The 27844-nt window shown below is 37.2% G+C and overlaps 6 protein-coding genes across 12 annotated transcripts in view; 1 reads left to right on the top strand and 5 right to left on the bottom strand.

Annotated features, from left to right (window-relative positions):
- Positions 1–799: 799 nt before the first annotated feature.
- On the bottom strand, positions 800–8486 carry LOC141591536 (tropinone reductase homolog At5g06060-like). Of its 6 annotated transcripts, none has more exons than XM_074411901.1 (6): positions 8251–8486; positions 7184–7603; positions 6874–7081; positions 6498–6714; positions 6036–6202; positions 1426–2421 (listed from the first exon to the last, which is right to left on the bottom strand). In XM_074411901.1, the coding sequence occupies exons 2-6, from the start codon at positions 7276–7278 to the stop codon at positions 1738–1740; spliced, it is 1371 nt and encodes a 456-aa protein (XP_074268002.1). In that variant the 5' UTR covers positions 7279–7603; positions 8251–8486; the 3' UTR covers positions 1426–1737. The 6 variants fall into 6 exon arrangements, with proteins under 6 accessions (XP_074268006.1, XP_074268007.1, XP_074268008.1 ...); XM_074411902.1 differs by having other exon boundaries at positions 6036–6199; XM_074411905.1 differs by lacking the exons at positions 1426–2421; positions 8251–8486 and adding an exon at positions 800–1235 and having other exon boundaries at positions 7184–7365.
- Positions 8487–8617: 131 nt separating this feature from the next.
- On the bottom strand, positions 8618–11220 carry LOC141591540 (tropinone reductase homolog At5g06060-like). Its single transcript, XM_074411916.1, has 5 exons — positions 11126–11220; positions 10480–10687; positions 10125–10341; positions 9831–9937; positions 8618–9068 (listed from the first exon to the last, which is right to left on the bottom strand). The coding sequence occupies exons 1-5, from the start codon at positions 11218–11220 to the stop codon at positions 8895–8897; spliced, it is 801 nt and encodes a 266-aa protein (XP_074268017.1). The 3' UTR covers positions 8618–8894.
- A 477-nt stretch (positions 11221–11697) lies between these two features.
- Positions 11698–14670, bottom strand: LOC141591537 (tropinone reductase homolog At5g06060-like). The gene is made up of 5 exons (XM_074411908.1): positions 14376–14670; positions 13461–13668; positions 12555–12771; positions 12358–12464; positions 11698–12108 (listed from the first exon to the last, which is right to left on the bottom strand). The coding sequence occupies exons 1-5, from the start codon at positions 14582–14584 to the stop codon at positions 11914–11916; spliced, it is 936 nt and encodes a 311-aa protein (XP_074268009.1). The 5' UTR covers positions 14585–14670; the 3' UTR covers positions 11698–11913.
- Positions 14671–15582: 912 nt separating this feature from the next.
- On the top strand, positions 15583–20300 carry LOC141591529 (cytosolic Fe-S cluster assembly factor NBP35). 2 transcript variants are annotated; one of them, XM_074411891.1, is made up of 4 exons: positions 15583–15796; positions 17152–17199; positions 17304–17405; positions 18985–20300. In XM_074411891.1, the coding sequence occupies exons 2-4, from the start codon at positions 17154–17156 to the stop codon at positions 19899–19901; spliced, it is 1065 nt and encodes a 354-aa protein (XP_074267992.1). In that variant the 5' UTR covers positions 15583–15796; positions 17152–17153; the 3' UTR covers positions 19902–20300. The 2 variants fall into 2 exon arrangements, with proteins under 2 accessions (XP_074267992.1, XP_074267993.1); XM_074411892.1 differs by having other exon boundaries at positions 15585–15796; positions 17119–17199.
- Positions 20301–20764: 464 nt separating this feature from the next.
- On the bottom strand, positions 20765–24244 carry LOC141591535 (uncharacterized). The gene is made up of 4 exons (XM_074411900.1): positions 22958–24244; positions 22754–22844; positions 21480–22052; positions 20765–21039 (listed from the first exon to the last, which is right to left on the bottom strand). The coding sequence occupies exons 1-4, from the start codon at positions 23704–23706 to the stop codon at positions 20920–20922; spliced, it is 1533 nt and encodes a 510-aa protein (XP_074268001.1). The 5' UTR covers positions 23707–24244; the 3' UTR covers positions 20765–20919.
- Positions 24245–24858: 614 nt separating this feature from the next.
- The window catches only part of LOC141593183 (D-xylose-proton symporter-like 3, chloroplastic), a 4942-nt gene continuing 1956 nt past the window's right edge, over positions 24859–27844 (bottom strand). Inside the window, exons 6-13 of the mRNA XM_074414135.1 lie at positions 27729–27830; positions 27256–27633; positions 26587–26634; positions 26421–26483; positions 26256–26336; positions 25974–26072; positions 25629–25766; positions 24859–25299 (exon numbers count right to left, since the gene is read on the bottom strand). Of these exons, the coding sequence (XP_074270236.1) occupies positions 25165–25299; positions 25629–25766; positions 25974–26072; positions 26256–26336; positions 26421–26483; positions 26587–26634; positions 27256–27633; positions 27729–27830 (1044 nt within the window). The 3' untranslated portion in view covers positions 24859–25164. The remainder of the gene's footprint in view (positions 25300–25628; positions 25767–25973; positions 26073–26255; positions 26337–26420; positions 26484–26586; positions 26635–27255; positions 27634–27728; positions 27831–27844) is intronic.

Genomic DNA, 27844 nt, shown 5'->3' with positions numbered 1-27844 from the left:
TTATGAATGTGGTCCTCATTTCCACAATAGCTCTGACTGCAGGAAGCTGTCACAACTGACTACATAGTATGTACTATGTTTATTCATGTCAGATGATGACAAGGGTCATGTGGTTATAAACCATCACAAATTCCCATTATAGACGGATACTATCCGTCTATACGTATAGACGGATACCATTTCCCCTCACAAAATACCCATTTGTGATAAAGTGGGAAGCACATGGGGGGTGCCCCACCTTGTCCCCCTACCCATTTTATTAGAGGTCTTTACCCGTCTGTTCGCCCCACCCGTCTATACCAAGACCTATTGCAAAACCATTGCCTGAAAAAAGAGATCTAAATTTTGTACAAAATGACGACGTTACACGTGAGATGGAACGGCCTATTCCGTCTGAATGCTTCAGATGGGCCTTATGTGACCGTTTTTAAATGGTACAAACAATTTTACATAATTTTTTTTTTTTAAAAAAAAAAAAAAAAAAAAAAAAAAAAAAAAAAAAAAAAAAAACTAATATACATATGAGACAGAGTGGTTATAGTCTCAGTCTCAGACTCTCTACTGATACTTATTAGTTATTACTCTGTATTTGAAAGTTAATTTTCGATTGGTAGTTGTAGAACATTTTATTAAATGGCAAAAATGAACAAGTTAATGTACATACAAGACCACAACAACAACATAGTGACACAGCTAGAGCAAATCAACGCTTACCTCGAAGTTCGTAAAGCCTACTCGATACACTCATGCGTGATACCTGGTGCTTACCAAGCATTAACCTGAGCTCTAACAATGTCCAAAGCAACCAACAACCTTTATAACCTGAGTTACAACATTGTTCACATGCATCTGGAGTTCTGGACATTTAAAACCAGTAGATGTAGATAACTGCATGATACTTATACTTCTCATGCATAAATTATTATTACGGAGTATTATTGATCGACATGTTTACATCATAATAGCTTTCATATATCTCTTCCTTCATGAATCAAGTATGACTCTAAAGGTGAACAAATAAGGTCTAACAATGGAGGCATTACACATAGAAATGGAGTGGGTTAAAGCCCATTGACAGTAAAACCACCGTCAATGCATATGGCCTGGCCAGTGATATAGGATGAAACCGGCATGCAGAGGAACGCCACCATGGGAGCCACCTCGCTGACCTCCCCTACCCTTCCTAGAGGAGTTCTTGATATTACTCTTTCCTCAAACTCTTTGTTATCGAGGGCCTGCATGATACGAATTTAAATAAGCGGAAGCGAAACAAAATTACACGAACGAAGTTCGAGTAAGATGTTAATTTGGAACGGATAGATAGTTGAAGAATTAGACCTATAATTCGACAACGGCGTACGAACTCAAGACCTATTGAGATCGAACAATGTTAATACTCAAGACGCACTTGAATAAAAACGGAAATTGCCAAACAAGCAAACTGAGTTTTTTGATTATCTTTGTTGAATGATAATTACAGTAAAACAAAGACTATAAATAGCCCAAAATTCCCAACTGATCAAACAGCTAAGACAGTGAAGAGTTCCTCATAAATTAGCTAATTTAAGACCATTACTAAGCTAACTAATGACTCCTTATTATGACTCTCCTTTATTAACTAAAATAACAAAGTTGTAAATGTAAATAAGCTACTAATCTAAGTTGTTGACGGTCCACTGTAGGACATCAAAGAAACGAACCATCGAAGCTATCCATTATCGGATCATCCCCTCCCTCTTAGAAGAGAATTGACCTCAATTCTAGCTGCTTGAATTCACCGGGACCCAAAAAGAACAATAAGAACAAAAAAAAAAAAACGAAAATGACGAATCCAAATAGGAAACTTGAACCATCCGCGCGACATGGCTGCATCATGTCCTTTTCATTTGATTGCAGAATGCCCTTGTGCCAACCACCCCACCTCCCTGAAAAACAACTAAACAAATAACAATCTTGACGAATCCGAAACTTGTCAGCATCACTTGTATTCCTGGTTGGCTTAGTGAATCCGTTGAACCCCTGGCCAAAACTGAACATATTACCTTGTTCTTTCACAAAAACAACCAAGTAGTCATTAGCCTCATCTTGAGATGTAATGGGATCAATGGAACTCTTGCTGGAATGAGAAATCAATTCGAACTCAGGACCAAAAACAAATGTACAACCTGAACAATACGGTTTCTTGTCACTTGAAATACACGTTTCATTATCTTCGTAATCGAACAAGCCAATCGAATATGGTAATGCTCTCGTAGCTGCTGAACAACTCGTCATTTGAAACACAGCCAAAGGACAACCTGTTTGATCTTCAAACTCAATAGAAGCGAATGCATACTTGCTTGACTCAACAATTAACTCGAACTCATTGTCAGACACGAAAGAATAACACAGTTCCTTGACCATTGCAGCAGCCCTTGGTACCTGAAAATCAACCAAATAAAAACATTGATGAACCGGAAACTTGTGAGCATCGATAGGATGCTTGAATGGTGCAGCACGTTTTCCGAATTTCTGGCCGAAATTGGATAAATGGTACGGTCTCTTGGCTGTAGCATCACACGCTCCATCATCTTCATATTCGTCAAATACAGGTGGTAGGTTGAAATCTAATGACGAACCAATGCCGCTGCTCCATAACTCATCCTTGTCAAGACCTTCATCGAACTTGCCTTCCAATGCTAACATGGTTAGACTCGAGTTCTTCTTACCATTAGAACGCATAGCTCTTGTAGCATCGGACGACATAGGCCTTAAAACTACCCTCTTCCCTTTATCCAACAACTCGTACTCATTGGTCTTTCCTTTATGCAACACATCCCGATCATACTGCCAAGGTCTTCCTAAAAGAATGTGGCAAGCATCCATAGGAACCACATCGCATAAGACCTCATCAACATAGGAACCCATTGTAAAACAAACACGAACCTGTTTCGAAACTTGCACCTTCTTACCATCATTTAACCAATGTAATGCATAAGGCTTGGGATGAACCGTAGTTGGCAACGCTAGTTTCGTAACCATCTCACTTGAAGCCGCGTTCGTACAACTTCCACCATCAATGATCACGCTACACCACCTATCATTCACTTGACATTTTGTATGGAATAGCTGATCGCGTTGTTCAGTCTCAGGCCGTATTGGCTCGGCTTGAACCTGCAAAGTACGAATTACCAAACATACATCGTAGTTCGGTGCCTCATATGCCACGACATCCAAGTTCTCCTCCTCAACCTCATTGAGATTGAACACCCCACCAAGTGACTCGTCCTCAACAACCAGCAAGTCATCACGGTAATCGATGGCCTCCCTCAAGGTCACTACCCGTTTGTTTGGGCAAGAATTTTGGTAGTGTCCGAAACCCTGACATTTAAAGCATCTAACTTTGGAGAGACTAGTTTCTTTAGTGGTGCTGGTCGCCTTAGGAGTAGTCGTGTTTGTACTAGAACCTAAGGTCGAAGTTGGGTTGCTACTGGAAGGCGAATCTTTCGAAGGAGATTCGGTACTAGTCCAGGTTTTAGTCGTACTGGTCCCCCCTCCATATTTTGTTTTACCCTGAGACTCAAGTTTTAAGCAAAGCCCACAAAGGGTATCGAAATCTGAATACGGGTATAACTCAACAATACTAGCTATATTATAATTTAACCCTCGTAAAACCCTTGCCATTTTTTGTTCCTCAATTTCCTCTAATTCACCCATTAACGACAAACTCTCAAATTCATCGATGTACTCTCCCACACTCAACTTCCCTTGCTTAAATTCGGCAATTTTACGGTAAGTAGACATTCTATGGGTCGTAGGTACATACCGTTTACGAAGTTTGCGTTTAAGGGATTCCCAAGATGCAATCTTGTCTTTCCCAGCCCGTGTTCGCTTGGCCTTCAACCCCTCGAACCACAACGATGCTCCTCTGCCCAATTTCAAAATCGCGTATTTGCACCTTTTTTCGTCATTGAGATCCTTGAAATCGAACATACGTTCAATCTTCCTCTCCCACTCCAAATAATTTTCGGGATCGGTACCCCCTGTAAACTCCGGAAGTTCAGAGATTTTGAACTCGTCTTGCTTTGGCCTAGGGCCGGATCGACTGCCCGTAGGACGGTTTCGCAACAACTCTCGAAGATTTTCGAGAAATGACTCTTCATCGTAGTCTGCCATATTTGTTTGTTTGTTTTTTTTTTTTTTTTTTTTATATATATATTTTTTTTTAAATGATTAAAACGAATAACCAGTAGCCTAGGATCGTCTCGAAATAATGGAAATCAAGAGCCGAAGCTCTGATACCACTTATGATACGAATTTAAATAAGCGGAAGCGAAACAAAATTACACGAACGAAGTTCGAGTAAGATGTTAATTTGGAACGGATAGATAGTTGAAGAATTAGACCTATAATTCGACAACGGCGTACGAACTCAAGACCTATTGAGATCGAACAATGTTAATACTCAAGACGCACTTGAATAAAAACGGAAATTGCCAAACAAGCAAACTGAGTTTTTTGATTATCTTTGTTGAATGATAATTACAGTAAAACAAAGACTATAAATAGCCCAAAATTCCCAACTGATCAAACAGCTAAGACAGTGAAGAGTTCCTCATAAATTAGCTAATTTAAGACCATTACTAAGCTAACTAATGACTCCTTATTATGACTCTCCTTTATTAACTAAAATAACAAAGTTGTAAATGTAAATAAGCTACTAATCTAAGTTGTTGACGGTCCACTGTAGGACATCAAAGAAACGAACCATCGAAGCTATCCATTATCGGATCACTGCATGACTTGCAACTTAAGATGGCTACCAGAAATCCTAGTATTCATCAATCAAAACTCAAGAATTAATTGATAGGAGTGTGTGTGTGTGTGTGTACTAGTGCCTGATTCAGATACTATGAGAACATTTTTAATGGTTTTGGGTTAACGTAAGCTGTCTCGAAGACTGGAGTCATACTCATGTCCAAATGTTGAATAGAATTCATGCCACAACCTTATGTCAGATTCAATGCCCCAACTCCAAACTTCTCATTGATGATGTTAGGTTAATAGACCTGAAAACAAAGCCCAACTCCGAAGAGGTCTTATCCTAGCGGTTAAGATGGAGAAATTTTGGGCAGGTCCTAGGTTCGAATCCCCCCCCACCCCCAATATTGTACTGCTAGACCTGTCAGACGGGTCGGGCGGGTCCCGGGTCGGGTCAGAATACGGGTCGGGTTAGGGTCAGAATACGGGTCAAGAAATAATTTCTAACGTCTTTTTTAAATGATTTTTTTAATTTAAAAAATATTTTTTTTAAAATGTAAATCATATTTAAAATTAATATTTTAATCATATTCAACGTTTACATTAATTATATTGACATAATTATTAAAATAAAGTTTTTTTAATAATTATTTTATTATTAAATATTATAAAAGTTATATAAAATTAACTTTTTAGTTGTTTTTGTAATTTTCAGTAACGAAAAAAATACTTTTTTAATTATTTTTTTCAAATATAATATATAAATATTAATATTTTTATAAAATTCTTGATTTACCTTTGACCCAACGGGTCGACTCGTTCGGGTCGGGTCTCAACCCTAAAATAACGGGTCATTTCGGGTTCGGGTCAAACGGGTTGCGGGTCGAAAAAACCGGGTTTTTAACCCTGAAAACGGGTCGGGTCGGGTCGGGTTTTGACAGGTCTATGTACTGCCCTTGTGGCTCATTTGACAACGAAAAAAATCGACCTAAAAACAATAATAAAGTGATAAAGATTAAGGGCTTAAGGCCCACATAACTCACATATTCAGGCGTATTCATCTACCCTTTGTTTGCATACAAGTCTAAGGGAAGGGACTAGGGAGTGTAGTGGGAAGGGAAGGCTATCATTATTCTTAGAATATTTCCTTGTAGGAAATATCTTAATTTTCCTCGAAAATTCCTCGTTTTCTTTCCGGAAAGCGGCATATCTATTCATCTAAACAAGACCTTAGGTTTTTTCCACTGTCCCTAACATAAATGTTAACATCAAGTTATAGTGCAAGATGCTATTACCGTTTGACCTAGAGGTGTTCGGATGAACCAAGGAGCAATGGAATTAGTCCTGATATTATCCTTTGCCCACTCACATGCCAAGTTTTTTGCTAGTTGGTTCAGTGCTCCTGCCAAGCACATACAACAAACACGTTTGATTCGACTCAATCTGAAGACCGGCTGACCTGCTGAATAAAAGGAAGGTCAAGAAAACTTATAGGTTGTCGCACATTATGTTACTCGGACTTGTCGCATGAGTAGAACCCATTGAGTATCCGAGTATCAGACCTAGTTCGTGTTTTTAATTCCAGAAGTGTTTTACGCCCCAAAAAATTGTTGAGTTGTTGTGTCATGTTCAAGATGCATAACTAATAAGTGAAGAAATGTAGTGTTTTATCAGCACACGATGCATAACCAAACGAACTAGCTTGTGTGGTGGATTATGTGCTCCCATATACCTAGATTCAGTTCAAATACTAGTACCTTTTGTTGCGGCATAAACTGAACCAACATTGACGGACACCACACCGCAAACTGAGGACATCATGATGATGCTACCACACGCGGATGCTTTCAGAAGAGGATGGGCAAGTTGGCAAAGATGGTACGCCGATTCAAGATTAGTTGCCATTACAGTTGCATACTCATTAGGAGTGAATTCCTCAGTCTTCCTCCTGATGTTGATCCCAGTGTTATTAACCTAAATGGATATTGAAATCGTCAACCGAAGCAAAGCCTTGGCTATTGCAGAGGGATAAATGATTGCTACTTCCGCGTAATGAAAACCACGGACTATTTGGTGAACCATTTCCCTTAATTTTATCAAATTTCAAAGCCGAATAAATAGTAAGATACTCACCAGAATGTTGAGCTTGCCATCAAATTTGGAAGAGATTATCTCCATGAGGTTTTCCCTCTGTTCATGTGATGCTGCATCACAGATGGAACCACTAACTTGAAACCCTTTTGCCTCCCAATTTTGTAAGCACGAGTTAAGATCAGCTTCATTCCGAGCACATGTATAAACCCTCGCTCCTTGCCGTGCTAGTTCTTCCACGACTTCATGCCTAAAGAATGTTAACCCATGGAAAAAACTACATTAGAAGTAGTGCTATTGGATGTCATAAGTCTCATATGAGACGGACTCATGATAAGCTGATAAAACATACCCGATTCCTTTGGTGCCACCCGTGACTAGAGCAGTCATCCCACGGAGAGACCATCGGTGGTTGTTTCCTGAACTTACCTTCCTGGTTTCTTCCATATCCTATGTTCCTCAGTTACAGAAAAAAATAAAATATATACACATACAGAAAAGCAATAGAATAAGACCGTCTTATAGCGTAAGCCGTAAGACGCTCCTATGATATCTAACACCATTAACTGCAGTCTTGTCTTTTCATCATAAATTAGTAATTTATCAATGTGGTCCTCATTTCCACAATAGCTCTGAGTCTCTGACTACAGGAAACTGTCACAAAAGCATAAAAATTGATTTCTCCTATGGGAAATTTGCACAACTGACTACATAATGTGTACTATGTTCATGTCATATGATGACAAGGCTCATGTGGTTATAAACCATTGCCCTGATTGCAGAGACGAAGCTAGGGTAAAATTATGACCAGGGCCGATTTTCACTTTGTTTCATTTTACACTTATTTATCACAGATTTTTTTTAAATATGGGGAATTAAACTACTTATCAAAATCATTCCCTAGAAAGATAGAAAATTCCCGAACATATAGAGTGTTTTATATATAAAGCGTTTTTTTATCACGAACAAACAAATCCAGAACACAAATAATAATAAACCTATTTTTTTAGAGGGTTTTATTATAAATTACGGTGGAATAAAATCGTAAAACAGCCACTAACGGAGTAATAGTAATATTGTTTTAGTAAATTAAGATATCATTATCAATGATAAAAATGGTTCCCTATATTTTAATTACAAAAATCGTCATCGACGTCAAAAATATAATTGGTCGAGTTTTGTCCAAGGGCGGAGTATAATCAACACTACATAAGGAACATTGTTAACAGAAAAGGAAAAAAAACCTCAAAAAAAGCACTTTCAAGTGCTCGAAACCATGACCAAAGACTCTAAATTTCCAAGCACTGTTACCGTTTTGCTACTACAGATTAGTGATATATTTACTACCATATATTACTAATCCCTGACAAGTTCGCCCGGGCCATGGCCCATTTGGCCAGGGCTGATCTTCGTCTCTGCCTGATTGATCAAGAGCAACTTGCAAGGTGAAATGCTACTCATTGCCTGAAAAAAATCGGCTTTAAACTTTGTACGAAATGACGACGTTACAAGTGAGATAAAGTCAAATCCTTATACAATCATAATAGTTGAAGAGTTAACAGGTTGATCTCAAACGTAAATATTTCAATAGGTAGTCGTAGATCATTTTATGGAATGGCAACAATGAACAAGTTAATGTACATATAAGACCACAACAACAACATAGTGAGAGAGCTAGAGCAAATCAATGCTTACCTCGAAGTTCGTAAAGCCTACTCGATACACTCATGCATGATACCTGGTGCTTACCAAATATTAACCTGAGCTCTAACAATGTCCAAAGAAATAAGCAAGGAAACCAACAACCTTTATAACCTGAGTTCTAACATTGTTCAGATGCATCTGGACATTTAAAACCAGTAGATAACTGCATGATACTTATATTTCTCATGCATTATAATTATTACTCCGTATTACGGAGTAATATTGATCAACATGTTTACATCATAGGTAGCTTTCATATATCAAGTCCTTTATGAATCAAGTAGAACTTTAAAGGTGAATAAATAAGGTCTAAAAACGGAACCAACCATCAGTCGCATTACACATAGAAATAGAGTGGGTTAAAGCCCATTGACAGTAAAACCACCGTCAATGCAGATGGTCTGGCCAGTGATATAGGATGATACCGGCATGCAGAGGAACGCCACCATGGGAGTCACCTCGTCGATCTCCCCAATCCTTCCTAGAGGAGTTCTCGCTTTTACACTTTCCTCAAACCCTTTGTCGCTCAGGACCTGCAAGGCTTAGAAAGAAGGCTATAAGAAATCATACTATTCATCGATCAACACTCACAAGTATTCGACTCGAGTGTATACAAGCGTCGGATTCAGCTATTTTGAGAACATTCTTTATGGTTTTGGGTAAAGTAAATTGTCTCAGAATCATGCTCATGTTCTAAGTGTTGAATGATATAGCTATTTATGCAACGACCTTGCGCCAGATTAAACTTCTCGTCTCTAAACTTCACATTAATGATGCAAATAGGCCTAAAAGCAATAATAAGTGAAAGAATCAAAAGCCTCTTCATATAGAGCATGTCAATATATATAAAGGCAGACGGCGTATCATTCTTTCAGAAAAATTGCAAATAACTACTTAATATACTTTTTCCTATCAAATTACCACCTAATAAGTTATATTTATATTCATTTTGCTACCAACTTTACCAGTAAAAAAAGAAGATTATTATCAACACTTAAACGCGGGTGATAACTTCTAATGTGACCTAAAAATGACAAATAAAGTTGTATATTTAGGTAAATTGGTACATAAATTATAAAAAAAATACAGTAATTTATTAGGTAATCATTTGAGAGAAAAATTATAACCGGGACGGAGGGAGTATTAGGTAGTTATTTGTAATTTTTCCTTCTCGTATAGAATATTTCCTTGTTGAATGATTTTGATTTGCCTTAGAAATCCCTCCTTTTCTTACCACAATGTGGCATATCTATTCATCTACACAAGGCCTTAAGTTTCCTGCAAGATGCTATTACCGTTTCAGTAAGAGGGGTTCGGATGAACCACGGAGCAATGGAATTAGTCCTGATATTATCCTTTGCCCATTCACATGCCAGCGTCTTTGCTAGTTGGTTCATTGCCGCTGCCAAGGACAGACAAGAAATATATTTGATTCAACTCAATCTAAAAAACCTGAATACAAGGAGTATCAAAGCATGGTGTCGTGTCATATGGAGTGGTTGTATCTGCATGCGACCCATCATAAAAAGAACGTCGTTTGTATGGGGGATTATGTGCTTCCATAAAGCTAGATTAAGATCAAATAATACCTTTTGTTGCCCCATAAACTGAACCAATATTGACGGACACAACACCAGAAACAGAGGACATCATGATGATGCTACCAAACCCAGATGCTTTCAGAAGAGGATGGGCAAGTTGGCAAAGATGGTACGCCGATTCAAGATTAGTTATCATTATAGTTGTGTATTCATTAGGAGTGAATTCTTCGGTCCTTTTCATGATGTTGGTCCCAACGTTATTAACCTATATGGAGTTCAAAATTATCGTCAATCGAAGCAAAACCTCAGTTATTGCATTATTTAAACAGTTATGACAAGTTGACAACAGCTCCCACCTATGGCAGGCTTAGGGATATGAGGAAGTAGAAGGTAAGATACTCACCAGAATGTTGAGCTTGCCATCAAATTCGGAAGAGACTATCTGCATGAGACTTTCCCTCTGTTCGTGCGATGCCACATCAAAGGTGGAACCACTTACTTGAAAGCCTTTTGCCTCCCAAATTTGTAAGCACGAGTTAAGCTCAGCTTCATTCCAGTCACATGTATAAACCCTCGCTCCTAGCCTTGCTAGTTCTTCCACGATTTCATGTCTAGAGGATGAAATACCGTGGAAAAAAAAAACTCGTAAGTTATTAGTGGTTAAAAAGCTTATTTTGACCTTAAGTGATGAACAAGGCAGATGCATCAGATATTTAGGCTTGTAATACTACTAGATTTCATGTCCTTTGCTTGTAATACTACTAGATTTCACAAATTCTCATACGAGATAGTACAGCCTCGTGAAAAGGTGATCATGAGACACCCAATTATGGGAAGTTATTCTTAATTTTAAGTTTTACGTAGGTTAATGAATATCTGCAAGACACTGCAGATGAATTTGCTCACTATTTAGTCACTGTAACACAGACAAACCTGAAGAAAAGACTGATACTGAGTCTTTGGCTCCATCGGAAATGCATCAAATAGAAAAGACTTAACTAACTAACAAAAATAAATTTGACAATGTACTAGAAGGGCTGCACTTATACCCGATTCCTTTGGCGCCACCAGTAACTAGAGCAGTCATCCCATGGAGAGACCATCGATCATCACTTCCTAATCTGATTTGCCTTGTTTCTTCCATATCAAGCGTTCCTCAGTCACAGAAGATCAGAAAAAATATACATCTATAGAACAGCATTTTGATAGTTATTTGTACACCCACAAAATCTAAGAAGTCAATAAATGACGGCCCCTAGATGTAGCACTTATTTCTGGCACGTTTTTTTTCAAGTACTAAACAGTAGAAAGTAAACACCATTAACTACAAAGCCGTACTAAACGGTAGACAGTAAACACCATTAACTTATTTCTGGGAATAGCACACAAAAGGAAACTCTCACAAAAGCATGAAGATGACTCCATGTCCCTATCAGTGGAAGAGATATCACAAAACTGTTTTTTTGCCGTATCAATAGGGGTACTTATACCCGATTCGTCTCTTCGTTTGCACTGTTAGACTGTTCGTCCATTCAAACAAAAATTCCGACACCTCAACTGCTAATTCCTCCCGAAAACGCAGACAATTTGTTTTCTTCAGTCCAAGGTTCCGCACGGGACAAAAAATTAAGGCGAAAAGATATTTAATGATGGAATTCATTTTTATAAAGTGCATGCTCTATAAGAAATAATCCGAAGATCCCCAGATTCTGAAATTTGTTTATATAATTAAACCAGCAAGAAGAGAGCTTCAACATCAACAATAGTAGGATAAAATTCAGCTAAATCTTTTGCTGCTGACCTGATGATGAAAAATCTAAATGGGCTAGCTTGCTTGTTATTGGAAATCAATTTGGGGGTAGAACCCATTGACGGACATTCCGCCATCCACACAGATAACTTGGCCCGTAATATAAGCAGATGCAGGGAGGCAAAGAAATGCCACCAGAGATGATACTTCTGAAGGATCTCCTAGACGACGAAGTGGCGTTCTGGAATAAACTTCCTCCACATACTCTTCATTGCTTAGAACCTGGAAGGTCAAAATAGATACCAAACGTTAAAACTAATCAACTAGTCTACTCGATAGTTATCTAATTACCACAGACACTGCTTTTTGGAGAAACTTAGCATAGATATTTAAAACGACTTCAGCAGGTACAACAGATTAAAGCATCAAAAGTCGTAAGAAACAGTCTATGCTTTTTTTAGAATCGGATATCTTTCGTCATTTTTTCTCCATAGATCAATTCAAATATTTTTATATTTGAGAATATATAACCTTTTCTACCATAGAGGTTTTGATGTACCAAGGTGCAACAGCATTGCTTCTGATGTTGTCTTTCGCCCACTCACAAGCCAAATTTCGTGTGAGTTGACTAATGGCTCCTGCAAAATTATATTTCAGTTGCAACTCAGAAACTTGTTAAGAATGATGCACTAATGTTTAAATATGTTGGTCTGCCACTAGATATTAACCTTTAGTTGCACCCTGAAGAGACATTGATTTAAGCGAAACAATGCCAGAGACAGAAGACATGAATACAACACTTTCAAAGTCGGACGCTTTTAAGAGAGGATAAGCAAGCTGGCTCAAGTGGAAAACAGACTCAAAGTTTGTCGTCATCAGGGTAGAAAATTCCTGAGGTGTGTAGTCAACCATTGGTTTTCGGATATTTGTACCGACATTGTTCACCTGAAACCCAAGTTATCTAAAGTAAAAATCTTCGGAATCAACAGTTAATGGTAGTTTTGAACTAAGAACCTACTTTGCACTAAAAATTCATAGATATACTTGAACTGAGACGCAGCGAGTGTTTATTGTTTATTCAAGGAGATAAAAAAATCAAAAGTTAGCATAGCTTCGAACGATTCAATTTCACTAGTACATGTAAGTACGCTTTCTACTATACAATACATGTGCGTAGATTTTAACCAGTCTTACAACAAAAAACAATAAACTGTCTGTTTGGATACAGTTTTAGGGGGATCGGAACGAGAGGGAACAGTTGAATCAAGTAATTGTGTTTTTCTTCCTAATGTTTCCAATGTTTTGAACGAATTTTAGTTTGAATTGCCACCTTACAGGAGTGAAAAAGGTATCTCTCCAATTCCCTCCAACACGATTTAGTAACCAAACAAGGCAAACTATTCACAACCTTTCCCTCCATCCATACCCCTTACAAACAAGGTGTGAGCCTAAGAAAAAGCTCTCAAGGACGATTATCACAATTACAGTAAAAACAAAGCTTAGACTTCCAGTTGGAGTAAGACAGTCCTGCCATACACTGTAAGACAGTCTTGTTCTATTATTTGTGAAAGTATAAAGATCAGCACACAGTGTATAGGCTTAACAAATGAAGAATAAGTTCAACTACAACTTACAAGAATATTAAGTTTCCCCTTGAAAACAGATGATACAACATCCATAAGCTTCTGTCTTTGCTCCCAAGAAGACACGTCGCAAACTGATCCACTAACGTCAAACCCTGCGTCTTTCCAACACTTCAAACATTTATCAAGCTCAACTTCATTTCTAGCACAAGTATGCACAATTGCTCCAAGACCCATCAATTCTTCCACAATTGCATGCCTAAAATAACCCATTACAACGTCAGTAAGTATGAAACGGATCCAAAAACATATTTCTAGCACTGGTCAATGCTCATTACTATGGGTTGGTTCATATCCGTTTCAAGCTTATAACCACCTCAAATAAGAATTGCTGGAAAGTTCTAATCTTTCTCACAAGTACGCACAATTGCGCCAAGACCCACCAATTCCTCTACAATTGCATGCCTAAAATCACCCCAAAACAACCTCACTTAGTCGTCTCTCTTTCCGCCGTTGTAAGGATCCAAAAACATATTTGCATAATTGTAGTACTAACTAATGATCATTAATATGGGTCGCTTTACATCCATTTCACGCTTACAACCGTCTCAAATAAGAATTTGCAAAACAACATAAATTGCTATAAAGTTCTAATCTTTCTCACAAAAATGCACAATTGCTCCAAGACCCACCAATTCCACTACAATTGCATGCCTAAAATAACTCCAAAACAATCTCAGTAACAGTAAGGTTCTCTGAAGACCATTGTAAGCGTGAAACGGATAAAAAAAACATACTTCTAGCACTAACTAATGCTCAGTAAAACCGTCTCGAATAAGAATTTGTAAAACAACATAAATTGCTACAAAGCTCTAATCTTTCACACATTTTTGTCAATTTGAAACAAAATTAATGATCAAATAAGAGAAGGGTACTAACAAAATCAATAAAGATAAAGAACAATACCCAATTCCGCGGGTGCCACCAGTGACAAGAGCAGTCATCCCATGAAGAGACCACCTGTTTTTGTTTCCAATTATGTTGTTGCTGTTTAAGGAAGCAGGTATTGATTTAATTGAGTGATTATTTGACAATTTTGGAATAATGGATGATTTTTGGAAAATGTGGGTTAAATTTGATGGATTTGAGGTGTAATTTGTAATGGTGAAACTCATTTTTTGAAGTATTTTCAAGCTTTTCTGGTACTAGTTCTGTTACAGTTATGTATAGTTGAGGTTTGAGAGTTCTTGTGTTTGGGTCAATTGGCAATCGATTATTCCGAGACTGGACAAACGGGTCAATTAAGATCGGGTGTAAGTCGAGTTAATTTAGTTTGGGTTATTTACAGATTAGATAGAATTCATATTAGGGTGGGAAAGGTCCAGTTATTTTGACTTTGTGTCAGTTTCAAGTCTGTTATTGAAGTATTTAAATTAAGGGTTATGATAAATACAAGTCACTGGGTTGTATTTAAGCAACTAAAAGAGGAAATAAATAGTTAATATTTAATTGCATTGATTTATGTGTAATTTACTCTCTAATTTCTAAATTAATGCCAAATATAGAAGAGTATTAAATGTTTAAATACAACCCAGTGGGTTGTATTTATCATTTCCCAGTGGGTTGTATTTATCATTTCCCTTAAATTATTTATGAACTATGGATAGTGGCCAATATATGTAATAAAAAAACATTCATATCAAGTCATATGGGCCAGGTTAATTTGGGTTACAAGTCAATATTGGGTGATTAGGTCATTGATCCAGGAGTCGGGTCGAGTACAAGTTGGGTTATTGGAGTCAGATTAATTTTCCGGGTTAAGTTATTCTAACCTAATCATAGGTCCAAGTTCGAGCCCTTATGAAAATGTTAAAATTCATGAGGAAGAGTTTAACCATTTTACTAGACTTGGTAAAACTGACCAAACCTCAATAACCTGACCTTAAACACGACCTGACACCCGAACTCAAGACCCGAGTTTACCCGAAACTCGAATTGACCCGACCCACTATAACCCGACCCGAATATTTATTGTTGCAAACGGATTATTATACATGAATAACTATAATAGTTTACCCGAAATTGAACCGACATAAACTCATCCCAATTAACCCGTTTAACAAGTCCACATCTTAGTAAACTCACCCGATTCAAATGAAGACAAAACCGAATAGTATTCACCAAAACAAACTATTCTTGTGTGACAAAGTCGGTCTCCACGTTACCCAAAATCAAGCAAAACCCGCAGCCTTAGTTTTAAGTGCGATACTATCTTCACCGGCTCCTCCCTGCCGACGTCGCTCCACCGAACACGCCGGCGACCGTCGCTTTTCGCCGACCACTTTCGCCGGACCACCTGTCAACCAGTTGCAACCCTAGATTTTGAGGTTAGTATTCTTCTTCTTTTTTAAGCTATTGTTTGATTTTTAATTTGTGTTTTATATGTTGTTTTATGATAATTAGTATAGTTTAGAGTGCATTTTGTTTATTTATTAAGTATTTAATTGTAATTTTCAGAGTTTAATTTTGTTTTTTGTGAATTAGGGTTTTGAAAAATTGGGTTTTTTTTGTTATACTTCATGTCATTTGGTTGTTGAATTTGTGGTATAAATTTATGCTGATTAAGTGATGTTAATTATGTTGATCTTGTTAAATACTTCCTCCATCCCAATCATTTGTTTACCTCTGATCAAAATACCCATCACAAAGAATATGAAAGGTAAACAAATGATTGGGATGAAGGGAGTAGTGATGTTATTTATGCTAATTAAGTGATGTTAATTATATTGGTCTTGTTAAATACTCCCTCTGTCCCAATCGTTTGTTTACCTTTGATTAAAGTTACCGATTGGGACGGAGGGAGTAATGACCACTAGTATATGGTACTTTCAACCAAGACAACTTTTTTAGATTAAGTTTATGTCAAATATAATGATTTCATTCCTATCATTTATGCCTATTTCCGACCCAACTCTGACTTGTGTGTGCTTTGCCAATCCTCTGAACTTGTTAAGCCAAGTCACACAAAAATAGTAGACTTTGTTTGCTTGTTTGTTCATCCTTTTGAGCTTCCAACTCGTAATAAACTGCTCCCTTCATCCCCATCATTTGTTTACATTTTATATTCTTTCTGAGGGGTATTTTAATCAAAGGTAAACAAATGACGGAGATGGAGAGAGCACTGTTTGTTGTTTTTCTAATCCGGAAGAAAATAAAAATGTTAATTACATTATTCACCAAGGTTAAAGATATTTACATGTTATAGGGAACATTGGCGACTTGGTTAACAAGTGTTAGTGGGAGCATAATTGAGCTTATTTGTTTGACACACTAGGAAATTATGAAGGCAGAGGCATAGATTACAGGTTCAGACATGGGTCTCCCACAAGAAATGAAAAATAAAAAGGCAACGCTGTATGCTTTATCCTCATCGACCGATAATGTTGAACAAGTCCTTAGTACAGACAACGGCAAACCCTAAAAAATTTAAAACAAAAATTGGAGAGTCAAGGTTTTAGATCAGAAGAAGAAACATAATATTCCTTCATTAAGTGTTGTGTCGTGCTTTATCTCTATAGCCTTCTATCTTCCTCCTAACTCAGTCCTCTTTGAATTTGAAAATTAGAGATGCATTTGTGCTCGAACGTTGAAGGATTATAATTACTTGTACTTGATTTATTTGCTCTTTTTTTTTCTGTGATTCTGATAGTTTTGGAATTCTTCGGTATTGAATCAATTGCAGTGATGGAGAACGCTGTTCCTAGTGAAATTCCTGAGAATGCAAACGAACGTAATCTCCCAAGTCTTAACATATTCAATTTTTTTTTTTTTTGACTTAGAGTTATAGCGGCTCTTGAATAAATTTTAATTTGTTTTCTTCTATGAATTAATCAGACTGCCCAGGGCCTCAATCTGAAAATGCTGGAAAAGATGATTCTTGCCAAGGATGCCCAAATCAAGAAATTTGTGCTACCGCCCCCAAAGGCCCTGATCCAGGTATGGATCTTATATGTTTGGGAAAAAGGATATGGTGAAGATGGTTTTAGCATAGTCAGAACCTCCCTTTGTGCTCACGTTTACCGCTTACTTTTAACAGCCTTCCTTGTGAGGCACTATCAGAGAAAACTTTATTCAATCCTCATCAATCAATCAATTCTTAGTTTTTAAAAAGGTGAGGCATACCAAGGTTATGTAGTACAAAGTGTGAGTCGAAGTGGAGAGGTGATGAGCACTAGTAGAAAACGATATGGGAATTGCATGGTAGTGCACCCCCCTAGCTACACTTTACCCACCTAGGTTGGGTCAGGGACGGGGAAAAGAAGTGCGCTAGCATCTTTTGAGAGGTATTAGTGAAGCTTACATAATTTTTATCTTAGTCACTGAATTTGCTTACCCACCTGCAGATAGTAAATCTGAGCTTCTCATATGCTTTTTATAAGTATTTATATTATGCACTCCGTGTCAGATACTCTATTGAGCACGTATCACATCTGACCAAAACAAGATTATGCATCAGATACACTATTGGCAACTTTGGTAATTATGGGGGAGAAGGGCTTTAAGTACTGTCTAAAAAGTTGGGGCATCCATAATGGTAGGAGCACCTTCCCAACTACACTCATTGGCAAATCATCTCACATCATCATAAGTTTAAAAACCAATCATCTTAAGAAGCTAAGCCCATCAACGGAAAATATTCTCTGTCAAATTTTTAAACGGGCTCTATATTCTCTTTGATTTTCTGTTGGAATGAAAAAAAAAAAAAAAAAAATCAAAGCAAGAACAACCAACTCCTTAACCACTGACCTACCTGTCCATTGAGTGATCATGGCTAGTTATTTTTTTGCAAGAAGTTTCTAATAAAGCCGAGCATAATGGATGCCATTAGTGTATTGGCTTTGTATTTTTCTTTTACCTTGATTCCTGTACTCTTTAGTTTGGATAGGAATTTAGAGGAAGATCGTAAAAGGAAGGGGACAAAAAAATCCTTTTTACATAGGATATATTTGGAAAGGAAAGGACATTAGCCCATTCCCTCTCCTATCCCCCCTTTTTCTTCCCCTCTTTATGTGTATCTAAACAAAGGGTTAGTGTGTTGGTTTTGTACGTTAGTGATTCGGGTAACAACACTCAAAACTTAATCTTCCGTGCAAAATCAAGTCACCAAAGTAAATGGTCGTTTTCTATCAATCTGAGTTGCCTAATTTCCAGGATGGCCTAATTTTTACATTCTATTACACCTCAATATGAATACATAGTACGTCTTTAAATCAACAACCCCATAGCTGGCAAAGATAAAGATTGGGGTTTGAAGTGATTATGCAGACCGATACCACAATCTGCCAATTTTGGGGTTTTGAAAGGGTTATGGAGGTCAATACCATGACCTGCTAATCTGCCATCATAACTGGCAACTGAATCTGCTGGAGAATAGGGAGTAAAATATGCTAGAGCGGGATATCAATAGTGTAGGAACAATAAAGGGTTTTGTCTTCTCCTTTATTCACCTGCTATTGTGCATAAATTCTATTTATTTTGCTGGCTTCCTCGTCGTTAACTTGTATGCCTATTGCAGACTTAGTTCCAATTGCGGAGAGGATGGCAACAGTGAAGCACAAGATACTGGTTCTGTCTGGTAAGGGTGGGGTTGGCAAAAGCACATTTTCTGCTCAACTGTCATTTGCATTAGCAGCTAAGGATCATCAAGTAGGTCTACTTGACATAGACATTTGTGGCCCTAGTATCCCAAAAATGCTAGGCCTAGAAGGCCAAGACATCCATCAGAGCAACCTGGGATGGTCTCCTGTGTACGTTGAGTCCAACCTTGGGGTTATGTCCATCGGTTTCATGCTTCCTGATCCAGATGAAGCAGTCATTTGGCGTGGCCCACGTAAGAACGGGCTAATCAAGCAGTTTCTGAAGGAAGTGTACTGGGGAGAACTTGACTTCCTCGTGGTCGATGCTCCCCCAGGCACCTCGGATGAGCACATCTCAATAGTCCAATGCCTTCAAGAAACTGGCATTGACGGTGCAATTATAGTCACAACTCCACAACAAGTCTCGTTAATTGATGTGCGGAAAGAAGTCAATTTTTGCAAAAAGGTCGGTATAAAAGTCCTTGGGGTTGTCGAGAACATGAGTGGTTTGCGCCAACCATTGTCCGACCTTAGGTTCTTGAATGTATCAGAAACCGGTGAAGACAAAGATGTCACAGAATGGGCTCTGCAGTGTATTAAAGAGAAAGCACCGGAGTTGCTAAATTTGATAACTCACAGTGAAGTCTTTGACAGTAGTGGTGGTGGTGCCATGAAAATGTGTCAGGAGATGGGGATTCCTTTTCTCGGGAAAGTGCCGCTCGATCCTCAACTTTGCAAGGCGGCTGAGGAAGGTCGATCTTGCTTCGACGATAAAAAATGCACAGTGAGCGCCCCTGCCCTGAAGACCGTCATTGAGAAACTATTCCCTGGGAGAGCAACAGAAAATGGCGTGTAAGGTAAGCCTCGGAAACTGGTCGGCTTTGGGTTGGTTCAAAATATGACTTTTAAGTGTTAAGCGATGAACTTATACGGCCTTATACGGCGCGAGGGTTTGGGTTTGCGGGTCAATCTGATTTTGACAACTTTGGGCAAAGATACATGTTTTGTAACTATTTAGTTTATGGACGATTTCCGTTGAGTAATATAGTTTGTTTTTATTTGATCTGTTTTATCTGATACCATCCCTACTCCGGGCATGTTACAGGCAAATCATGAATTACAGATGACATTAGTTGACACTTTTATGGTTTTTGAACGATTAAATCTTGGAATAATGGATGATTTTTGGAAAATGTTGGTGAAATTTGTTGGATTTGAGGTGTAATTTGTAATGGTGAAGCTCATTTCTGCAGTATTTTCAAGCTTTTCTGGTACTAGTTCTGTTAAAGTTATGTAGTTGAGTTTTCCAAGTCTTGTGTTTATGAGTCGATGGAGTACCAATGTTTGAACTTGGGCATTCGCCATTCGTGTTAGGGTGTGTGACCAATTCTTATTTAAGACCGTCTTAACACATTAAGGGTACTTTACATTCTTACTTGAGATGAACAAAGTAAATTTATGACCTTTTAACATATTAAGGGTACTCTACATTCTTACATACAGATTACGGAGTATATAATTTTTAAAGTGTTAAAATCAATATGAAGAATTAGATTGAATAGTTATTAATTTTGCGAATTTGCAATATTTTTCCATTTTGAGTTTTTCAGTGTAATAAAATTCGACAAGCACGTTCAAAATATTCTTTGGTACTTGGTACAAAATTACAAAACAAATTTCAATTATCTTGTATAAATATTAACTACATATTAGTTCACATTGCTCTTTGATTAAAGATCATTAACAAAAGGGTCACGAAATACAAATAAAAGGGTACGGAAGATTGGTCTCTTAATAACTTATTAAAAGACTGTCTCTCCCAAGTTTTAGTGCAAAAGTAATATGTATAAATGAGGTTTAAATAGTGGTTTTAATTAAGTCTCATCAACACCAACAATCTCATTCTTCATGCAAGCTCTATATTTGATCATGGTAACATTCTTCTCATTTTGATCTAACAATACATCACAACATTCCCTTCTATTATCTCCAACCTGTTCACATTCACAACTCATAAATAAATGAAATGTTCAAAAATAAGAATGCATGCACCTATTTCACTTATACTTAATTTCGACACCACCCTCTTAATTGACTCGTATCCAACCTTACATTATAAAATAGGTTAAAATCGTAAATAATTTTTTTGGTATAAAGAGAGCCATGGCCCATGAGGACACATTTGATATTTGACGGGATCTGAACCCATATCATGAGTACCAACTCTTGCAACTTTACCAGTTGAGTCGGCTTAACTTTAATTGACATGTGGAGAGTTTATCTAACTTAATCAGAATGCAACAATGTTAAAACTCTAAAGAGACTCATGACCTTACAAAGTTCGATTACCCGAATTAAAACTAAACCAGATAAGTCAAGAAAACTAAAAAAAAAAAAAAAAGTCAATAGAATTAGTTTTAGATGTTATACTAACCTCAACATTATACTTGGTAGGAGGGGAGACAACAATAAGCTTAACAATGTCACTAAGGACACCACCACCACCACCACCACTCGAAGACGGAGGTGGAGCCACCGGCGAGCAAGGAGGCAAAGTCCTCAACGTTTTTCGAGTAAAACTCGAAACAATGGGATCATTCTCAGTAACATTATTCATAGAATCAAGGTAAAAAACATGAGGCATATCACAAGGGTTTTTGTTAAGCCAACGAGTATTAAACAAAAACGGTGTCTTCGACGGCTTTCTCCAAGGCGAAAACGTCTCTAACGGTTTTTCTAAGATACTTGGAGGTATGAGTTTCTCATACACATGAGCTGTGTAACCCCATGCTATAGAAAATGACCAATTCTTAGTCTTTTCATAGCAAATGGTTTGTTGGAATAGCCTTGATTCGTCGACCTTAGCCGCCTTCATTAGGTGGTTTAAGGCCTCCGATCTTTCCATTTTGGGAAAGATCGGATCAACTGCGTCAAGGTGGTGTAGAGATAACACCGGTGCTTGTGGATGTGCTGCTAGTAATCCTGATAAGTCTCTGCGTAGATCAATCTGCATTCATTTGAAAATTTGTCAGCAAACATTTTGCGGTTAAACAGTTAGGTTCCGTTTGGCAAGACATTTCAGGTACTTGATTTGGTCAAAGTAGCTTATTTGACCAAAATTTCAGGTATCTTATTACGAGTATTTTGTAAGCGTTTTGCAAGTAGCTTATTTGGTGGCTTATTTAACCAAATAAGCTACCTTACCTGATTTGGTTTGATTTTCCGTTTTTACCCTTTAAATCTATACTAATAAATAATTATCATATCTTTTTACGTCATTTCATCAAAATCAGTTACTTTTTCAGTTAGTTGCAAAACATTTTTTTTAAATAATCAACTACCTTATCAATTCATAATTTTCAGCTACCTTATCAGTTATTTTTTCAGGTTTCAGTCAACTTATACAAGTTTTGGCCTTAATAAAAAAAAAACGAATAGAACGATCAAATGAGTCCACCTCTTTTCCCTTTAGACGTAGAGTCAATAGGGTCGTTCTGAGTCGTGCTATTAAGGCTTTCGTTAGTCATTTTGATCGTCTTATTCGTTTTCAAGCGGGTTATTTTTTTTCCCCTGTTGGACTTTGCGTCCGTATCAGGTTTTTTTTTTTGTAAAGGGAGCTATGAGTAGAATTTTAATGTCAAGTGATTCAAACACAGCATCTCTTATAACTTTACCAACTTACTATAAATCCATTTACGGCGTAGTTACCTGATGAAACCCTTTCTCATGAGTTAGAGAAACACCAAGATCAGCAACACAAGACTGCATCAAATGATCACTTCCATACACAAAAGGGTACCTACGAAATGCAGATGTCAATTAGCTTAGTCGATAAAGTCCTAACATGTGATACTAATGACCTGGGTTCGAACCCGGTCAACATCAATAATAAAATACACAAAAGGGGGGTACCTCTTAATACAAACATCCATATTCTTAGCCAAGGCTTCAGCCAAAGGATAACTTATAGCATACCCTGCACCTCCAAATGCCATCTCAAACGAGTTATCGATATTAGATTGAATCGTCTCCGAATTCTCCCCAATATAAACATACTTCCTATGATCATATTTTCCTAAAACATCCACCAAATTACTCATAAACAATATAGTATCATCATCTGCCATAACATACCACCTTACTCCTTCATGTAACTCTCGAAATGTCTCAACTATCACTCGTACCATGCGTATAGCAAGCCTCATTGGATGCCTATTATAAGGCTCATACCTAGATGTATCCTCATATATCTTATATGGAGGAGAAGACTTAGGCCAAGGCGCGAAAGTGGTTGGTTCGCGGTCTAGGAATAAGTATCCCTTGGTTATGTTAGGTTCCCACCATGACTCAATGTATGACTTTCTGTACTTCCATAAGTCTACTGACCCTGCTATGCCGATTGCTATATGACTTATGTTTGTAACCTCGATATCAATGGATTGATTATTGGTGAAAAGGGGTTCGAGTTTTTGTCGAAATTGAGATAAATATTGTGGTGGGTGATTAATATGATGATTTGATACTAAAATGTAGTATATGAAGAGGAATAATCCTGCTATTATTAATGGTTTGCATAGTGTACTAATGTTTTTATCAGAAAAAATTGTGATTTTTTTATCTAAATAGGTTAACTTATCTGAAATTGGAATTTGTGATGACATTTTTTAAAAAAAATTGAAGTGTTTAAAGTATAGAAATGTTGAGCAAATTATATAACAAAGTTTGGAAGTGTAATTGTTATGGTGTATGCAACAAAATGAGTGTTTAAAATTGTGAGTTTCCTTAATCTTTTGATTTAACTTGTGAATGATGTTTCTTATGAGTTTAGTGATAGTTCATGTGAAGAGTATAAATTGCTTTTAACTTGAAAGTTTACTTTTTTAATACAAAAGTTGTATTGTTTAAGTCGATAATATCATTCTTAAACTTAAATCGGATGAAGTATGGAAGAAGATACAAAAGGAGAATGTCTAGGGACTAGCAAAAGATCTGTCCTATATATGCAAGTGTCAGCATATTCTACCCGTTTTATTTCATCGAGAAAAAGGATTGTACATCAGATGCACTACCTCACACCTAATGAGTTTTTGTGCATTTTTTTTTAGTTTTATAGAATTTAAAAATTACATTTTAGTTTTATGACGTCAAAAATCAAATTTTTCTGAGCTTATATATAATTTTTTTGAGTTATAATGTAACTTTTTGAGATTAATGTTTAAGTAAATCAACTCAAAAACTTTATCTTAATGCTCAAAAATTATATTATATAATGTATTACATCAGATGTATAATCCACTTACGGGTTTTCATCTGACCCGTTTTCATCTTAATTAACATGATATTGTCGTCCTAAAAGAGATTTATTGATAAAAGTTTTAACAAACTTGATTGGGAACAATGATAATGTGATTTAAAAACAAGGACTTTCAATTCATAGATGTTTTTCATTAATTATTATTTATTGTTTTGTTGCTCGAGCATAACATGAAGTTTTACATGGAAATAATAATAGTTAACTATTCTCGTGTGGCACATTGAGTGAAGTGCATGAAACATGAAGCATGTCACCATGATTTTGTGGTGTGAAGGTAATTGAGAGGCAAAACAAAAGGCAATCGCCTTTTTTCGCTTAGGAAGAAAAATGAGTTAACGTTAACCAGTTTGAACGATAAATTATCTTATGAATGGTGAAATCATTTAAAATATTACGAGAGTAGTCAGAAAAAAAAAGGGTTGATCACCTTGCCAAACATGTATCAGTAGTTAGTTTACTCGGTAAAGTGATTTTACTATGAATTATTATTGGAAAAGAATTTTGGGCCGAAAACAAAGTAGAATAATTATATTTCTAGCTATCATTCAAGGTTACAATAAGAAGTAACCTAAATTTCAGGAAGATAATGCAGCATCGACGACATTTTTAACTTCGGAAGACATGAGCCGGGTTATGACCTAAGTTTGAATCTCATCAGCATGCGATATTATTATTCAGATCGGGGTAGACTCTTTTTCCTTGAATGGAAAGTACATAAATTTACATTACGAAAAATGTGTACTTGTACAAATTTTCTGATGTGTACAACTGATGTCGGAGAATGTTTCGAGCCTTACCAGAACCCTCATTCTGATAGTTTAGATTCAATCTCTTCCAGGCTTAAGCCTTTGGTTTCTGGTACCAGCGTCAAAACGAATACGAGTGACAGTAATGCAATTGCTGCGAACACCAGAAACAGATTATCGGCTCCTAGCAACTCCTGCAGAAAAATAACATGTATTAACACTTAATGTAGCAGTCCGCAGTCGTAGCAAAACTAGAGTACCTGCAGTACTTGGCAATGTTTTCAGAGACGGGAAGAAAAAAAGGAAAACGAGTTTGCGTCATCTACTCCACTCCACATATTAATATTATGTGACCGTCACTTTGTATTAATATGCTCCCTCCGTCCCAATTATTTATTTACCTTTTATATTCTTTGTGAGGGCTGAGGGGTATTTTAATCAAACGTAAACAAATGATTGGGACATAGGGAGTAATATTCTATGCGAGTACTTTCAAGAAGTTATGGAAACCCTAAAGCTTTACCTTCAAAGGAGAGAAAGCAAAGGTCACTATGGCGTTTGAGCCGAAGTTTGTTAGAACCGCAAGACTAATCCCTCGACCTCTTGTGCGGAGGGGGAATATTTCTGAGACCATGAGCCAACTGATTGGTCCAAATGATACCTGCGGAATTATTTGAGACGATAAAACATTTGACAGTGAATTAGTGAATGCGACCTGATCATAAAGAGAGATTTATCGCTGTTAACTATTTACGAGTTTACTTTGATGTTGACTCAGTAAAAGAGTACAAGCATTCAAGTACATTAAGCAAGTTAATCCGTACTGAGGCCTTGTGGACGTAAAAGAATATAGAGGTTAAGTACTTACTTGATAGCTACTGACGTATAGAATCAAGGCGATTACAGCAACAATAGGGAGTCCTCCTAGAAACTTGTAGTAAGCTGCTAGGAGTAACAAGGACAATGTCTGCATACAGGAAGAAGAAAACAAACGGTGAGGTTATGGTATACTTTTTTTTAGTAATCTAAAACGCAAGTAAATAAAAACTATCCGAGGGGAGTTGTGGGAGGTATTATAAAAAAATAAAAATAAAAATAAAAAAATAAAAAGGGTCCGTGCTCCACGGATGATTTGATGATGTATACATACTATGCCACTGATGCCTGCGATCAATAAGGGTTTCCTTCCTAAATCGTCAACTTTGAGAACAGCTATTCCTGTCATAAGAAACTGCAGAAAAGGAAGAAAGAAACACGAGTTAAACGTGGGAGTCAACGGTAAATTGTCATTTGGTTGCTATCTCAAAATTCATACCTTAAATACGCCAATCAACACGGACACTCGTGTAGCATCAGCTGCAGCTGAAAACCCAGCAGTCTGTTTTCCATCCAGGATCGTCCATTAAGCATTCATTTCATCAGGAAAAACCTTCTTTAATTGAAACAAAGGAACAAACTTGTATATAAAAGCGTAGACATACCTGAAGGATTGAACCAGCATAATACAGAACGCTAGGTTGCCCGGTGATCTGATAATAAGAAATTATGGCAGTCAAGATAAACCTTCCTGAATATCTGTACCAATCAAACTCGACGCAGGTCTTAAAATCAACAATGTATTACTCCGTATTGTTGTATATGTAAGACTCGACTCAGACATTGGTATATTTTTCAAATTATCTCCCAGACTTATCGAAACACCTTGATCCAACTCTTCCTACATAATTACTACTCCCTCCTATTCAGGGTTTTCTTCCCTTTGTTTGTGGGCACGGGTATTTAGGCGAGGAATAAAATAAGAGTAAAAGAGTTAGGTGGGGTTGGTGATAGGAGAGAGGGATGAATAATTAGGAGTTAAATAAGGAATTGTGGGGCCAAAACATTAAGAAAGTAATAAAATATGGGTAAAAGAGTTGGGTGGGATTTGGTGATAGGAGAGAGAGATGAATAAAATAAGAGTAAAGGTTTCCAAAATAAGAAAGGGGAAGAAAACCTGAATAATCCGTTTTGGGAAATAGGGAAGAAAACAGTGAATAGGAGGGAGTATTCAGTAGTCTAAACTTGAGTATTCGAAAAGTCGGAAATTGTTGCCGTCTGAACAAAGTCAGCGAAGTCAAAATTTAGTTTGCAAAACGAGCTTAAATACTGACCTGCTGGAAAAGAACAAGACCGCCACCAATAATAAAAGCTTTTAGATTTGCTCCTTGAAACACTTCCAAAAAACTTCCCTCCGATTCTTGATCCTGATAAGCCGACTTCAATGAAACTAAAGTGTCTTCAATTTGCGCTTCAGACACTTTGTCACCAGCGGGTCTCCCTCGGAGTTTGCTCAGAGCTACAATAGCATCCTCTTTAAACTTCTCTAGTGGTCCTTTACCTTGAACACCCCTAAGAAGCAACCAGCGTGGTGATGTCGGGAGACTCAACATCCCAAGGCACATAACTACGGCGATTGGTACACTCAGCCCGAACATGTAACGCCATCCCCCAACCACATCAATTTGAAAGCTACCAACGAAATACCCTGTCTGAATGAACATAAATCCACCAAAAATTACCCATATGCAGTATCGGGCAGAAAAAGGTGTATATATACGTATTGTTGAGAGTTGAGACAAGGTACCAAAATGCCAAGCACTATGAAGAGCTCCTTCAAGGAAATGAGAGTTCCGCGTATCTGAGATGGGCATGTTTCTGCTATGTAAAGAGGAGCCCCATGCATGGCCTACATCAACAACA

This window comes from Silene latifolia, chromosome 7, assembly GCF_048544455.1.
Source record: "Silene latifolia isolate original U9 population chromosome 7, ASM4854445v1, whole genome shotgun sequence".
Taxonomy (NCBI): Eukaryota; Viridiplantae; Streptophyta; class Magnoliopsida; order Caryophyllales; family Caryophyllaceae; genus Silene; species Silene latifolia.
This window is presented reverse-complemented; position numbering and strand designations above follow the sequence as displayed.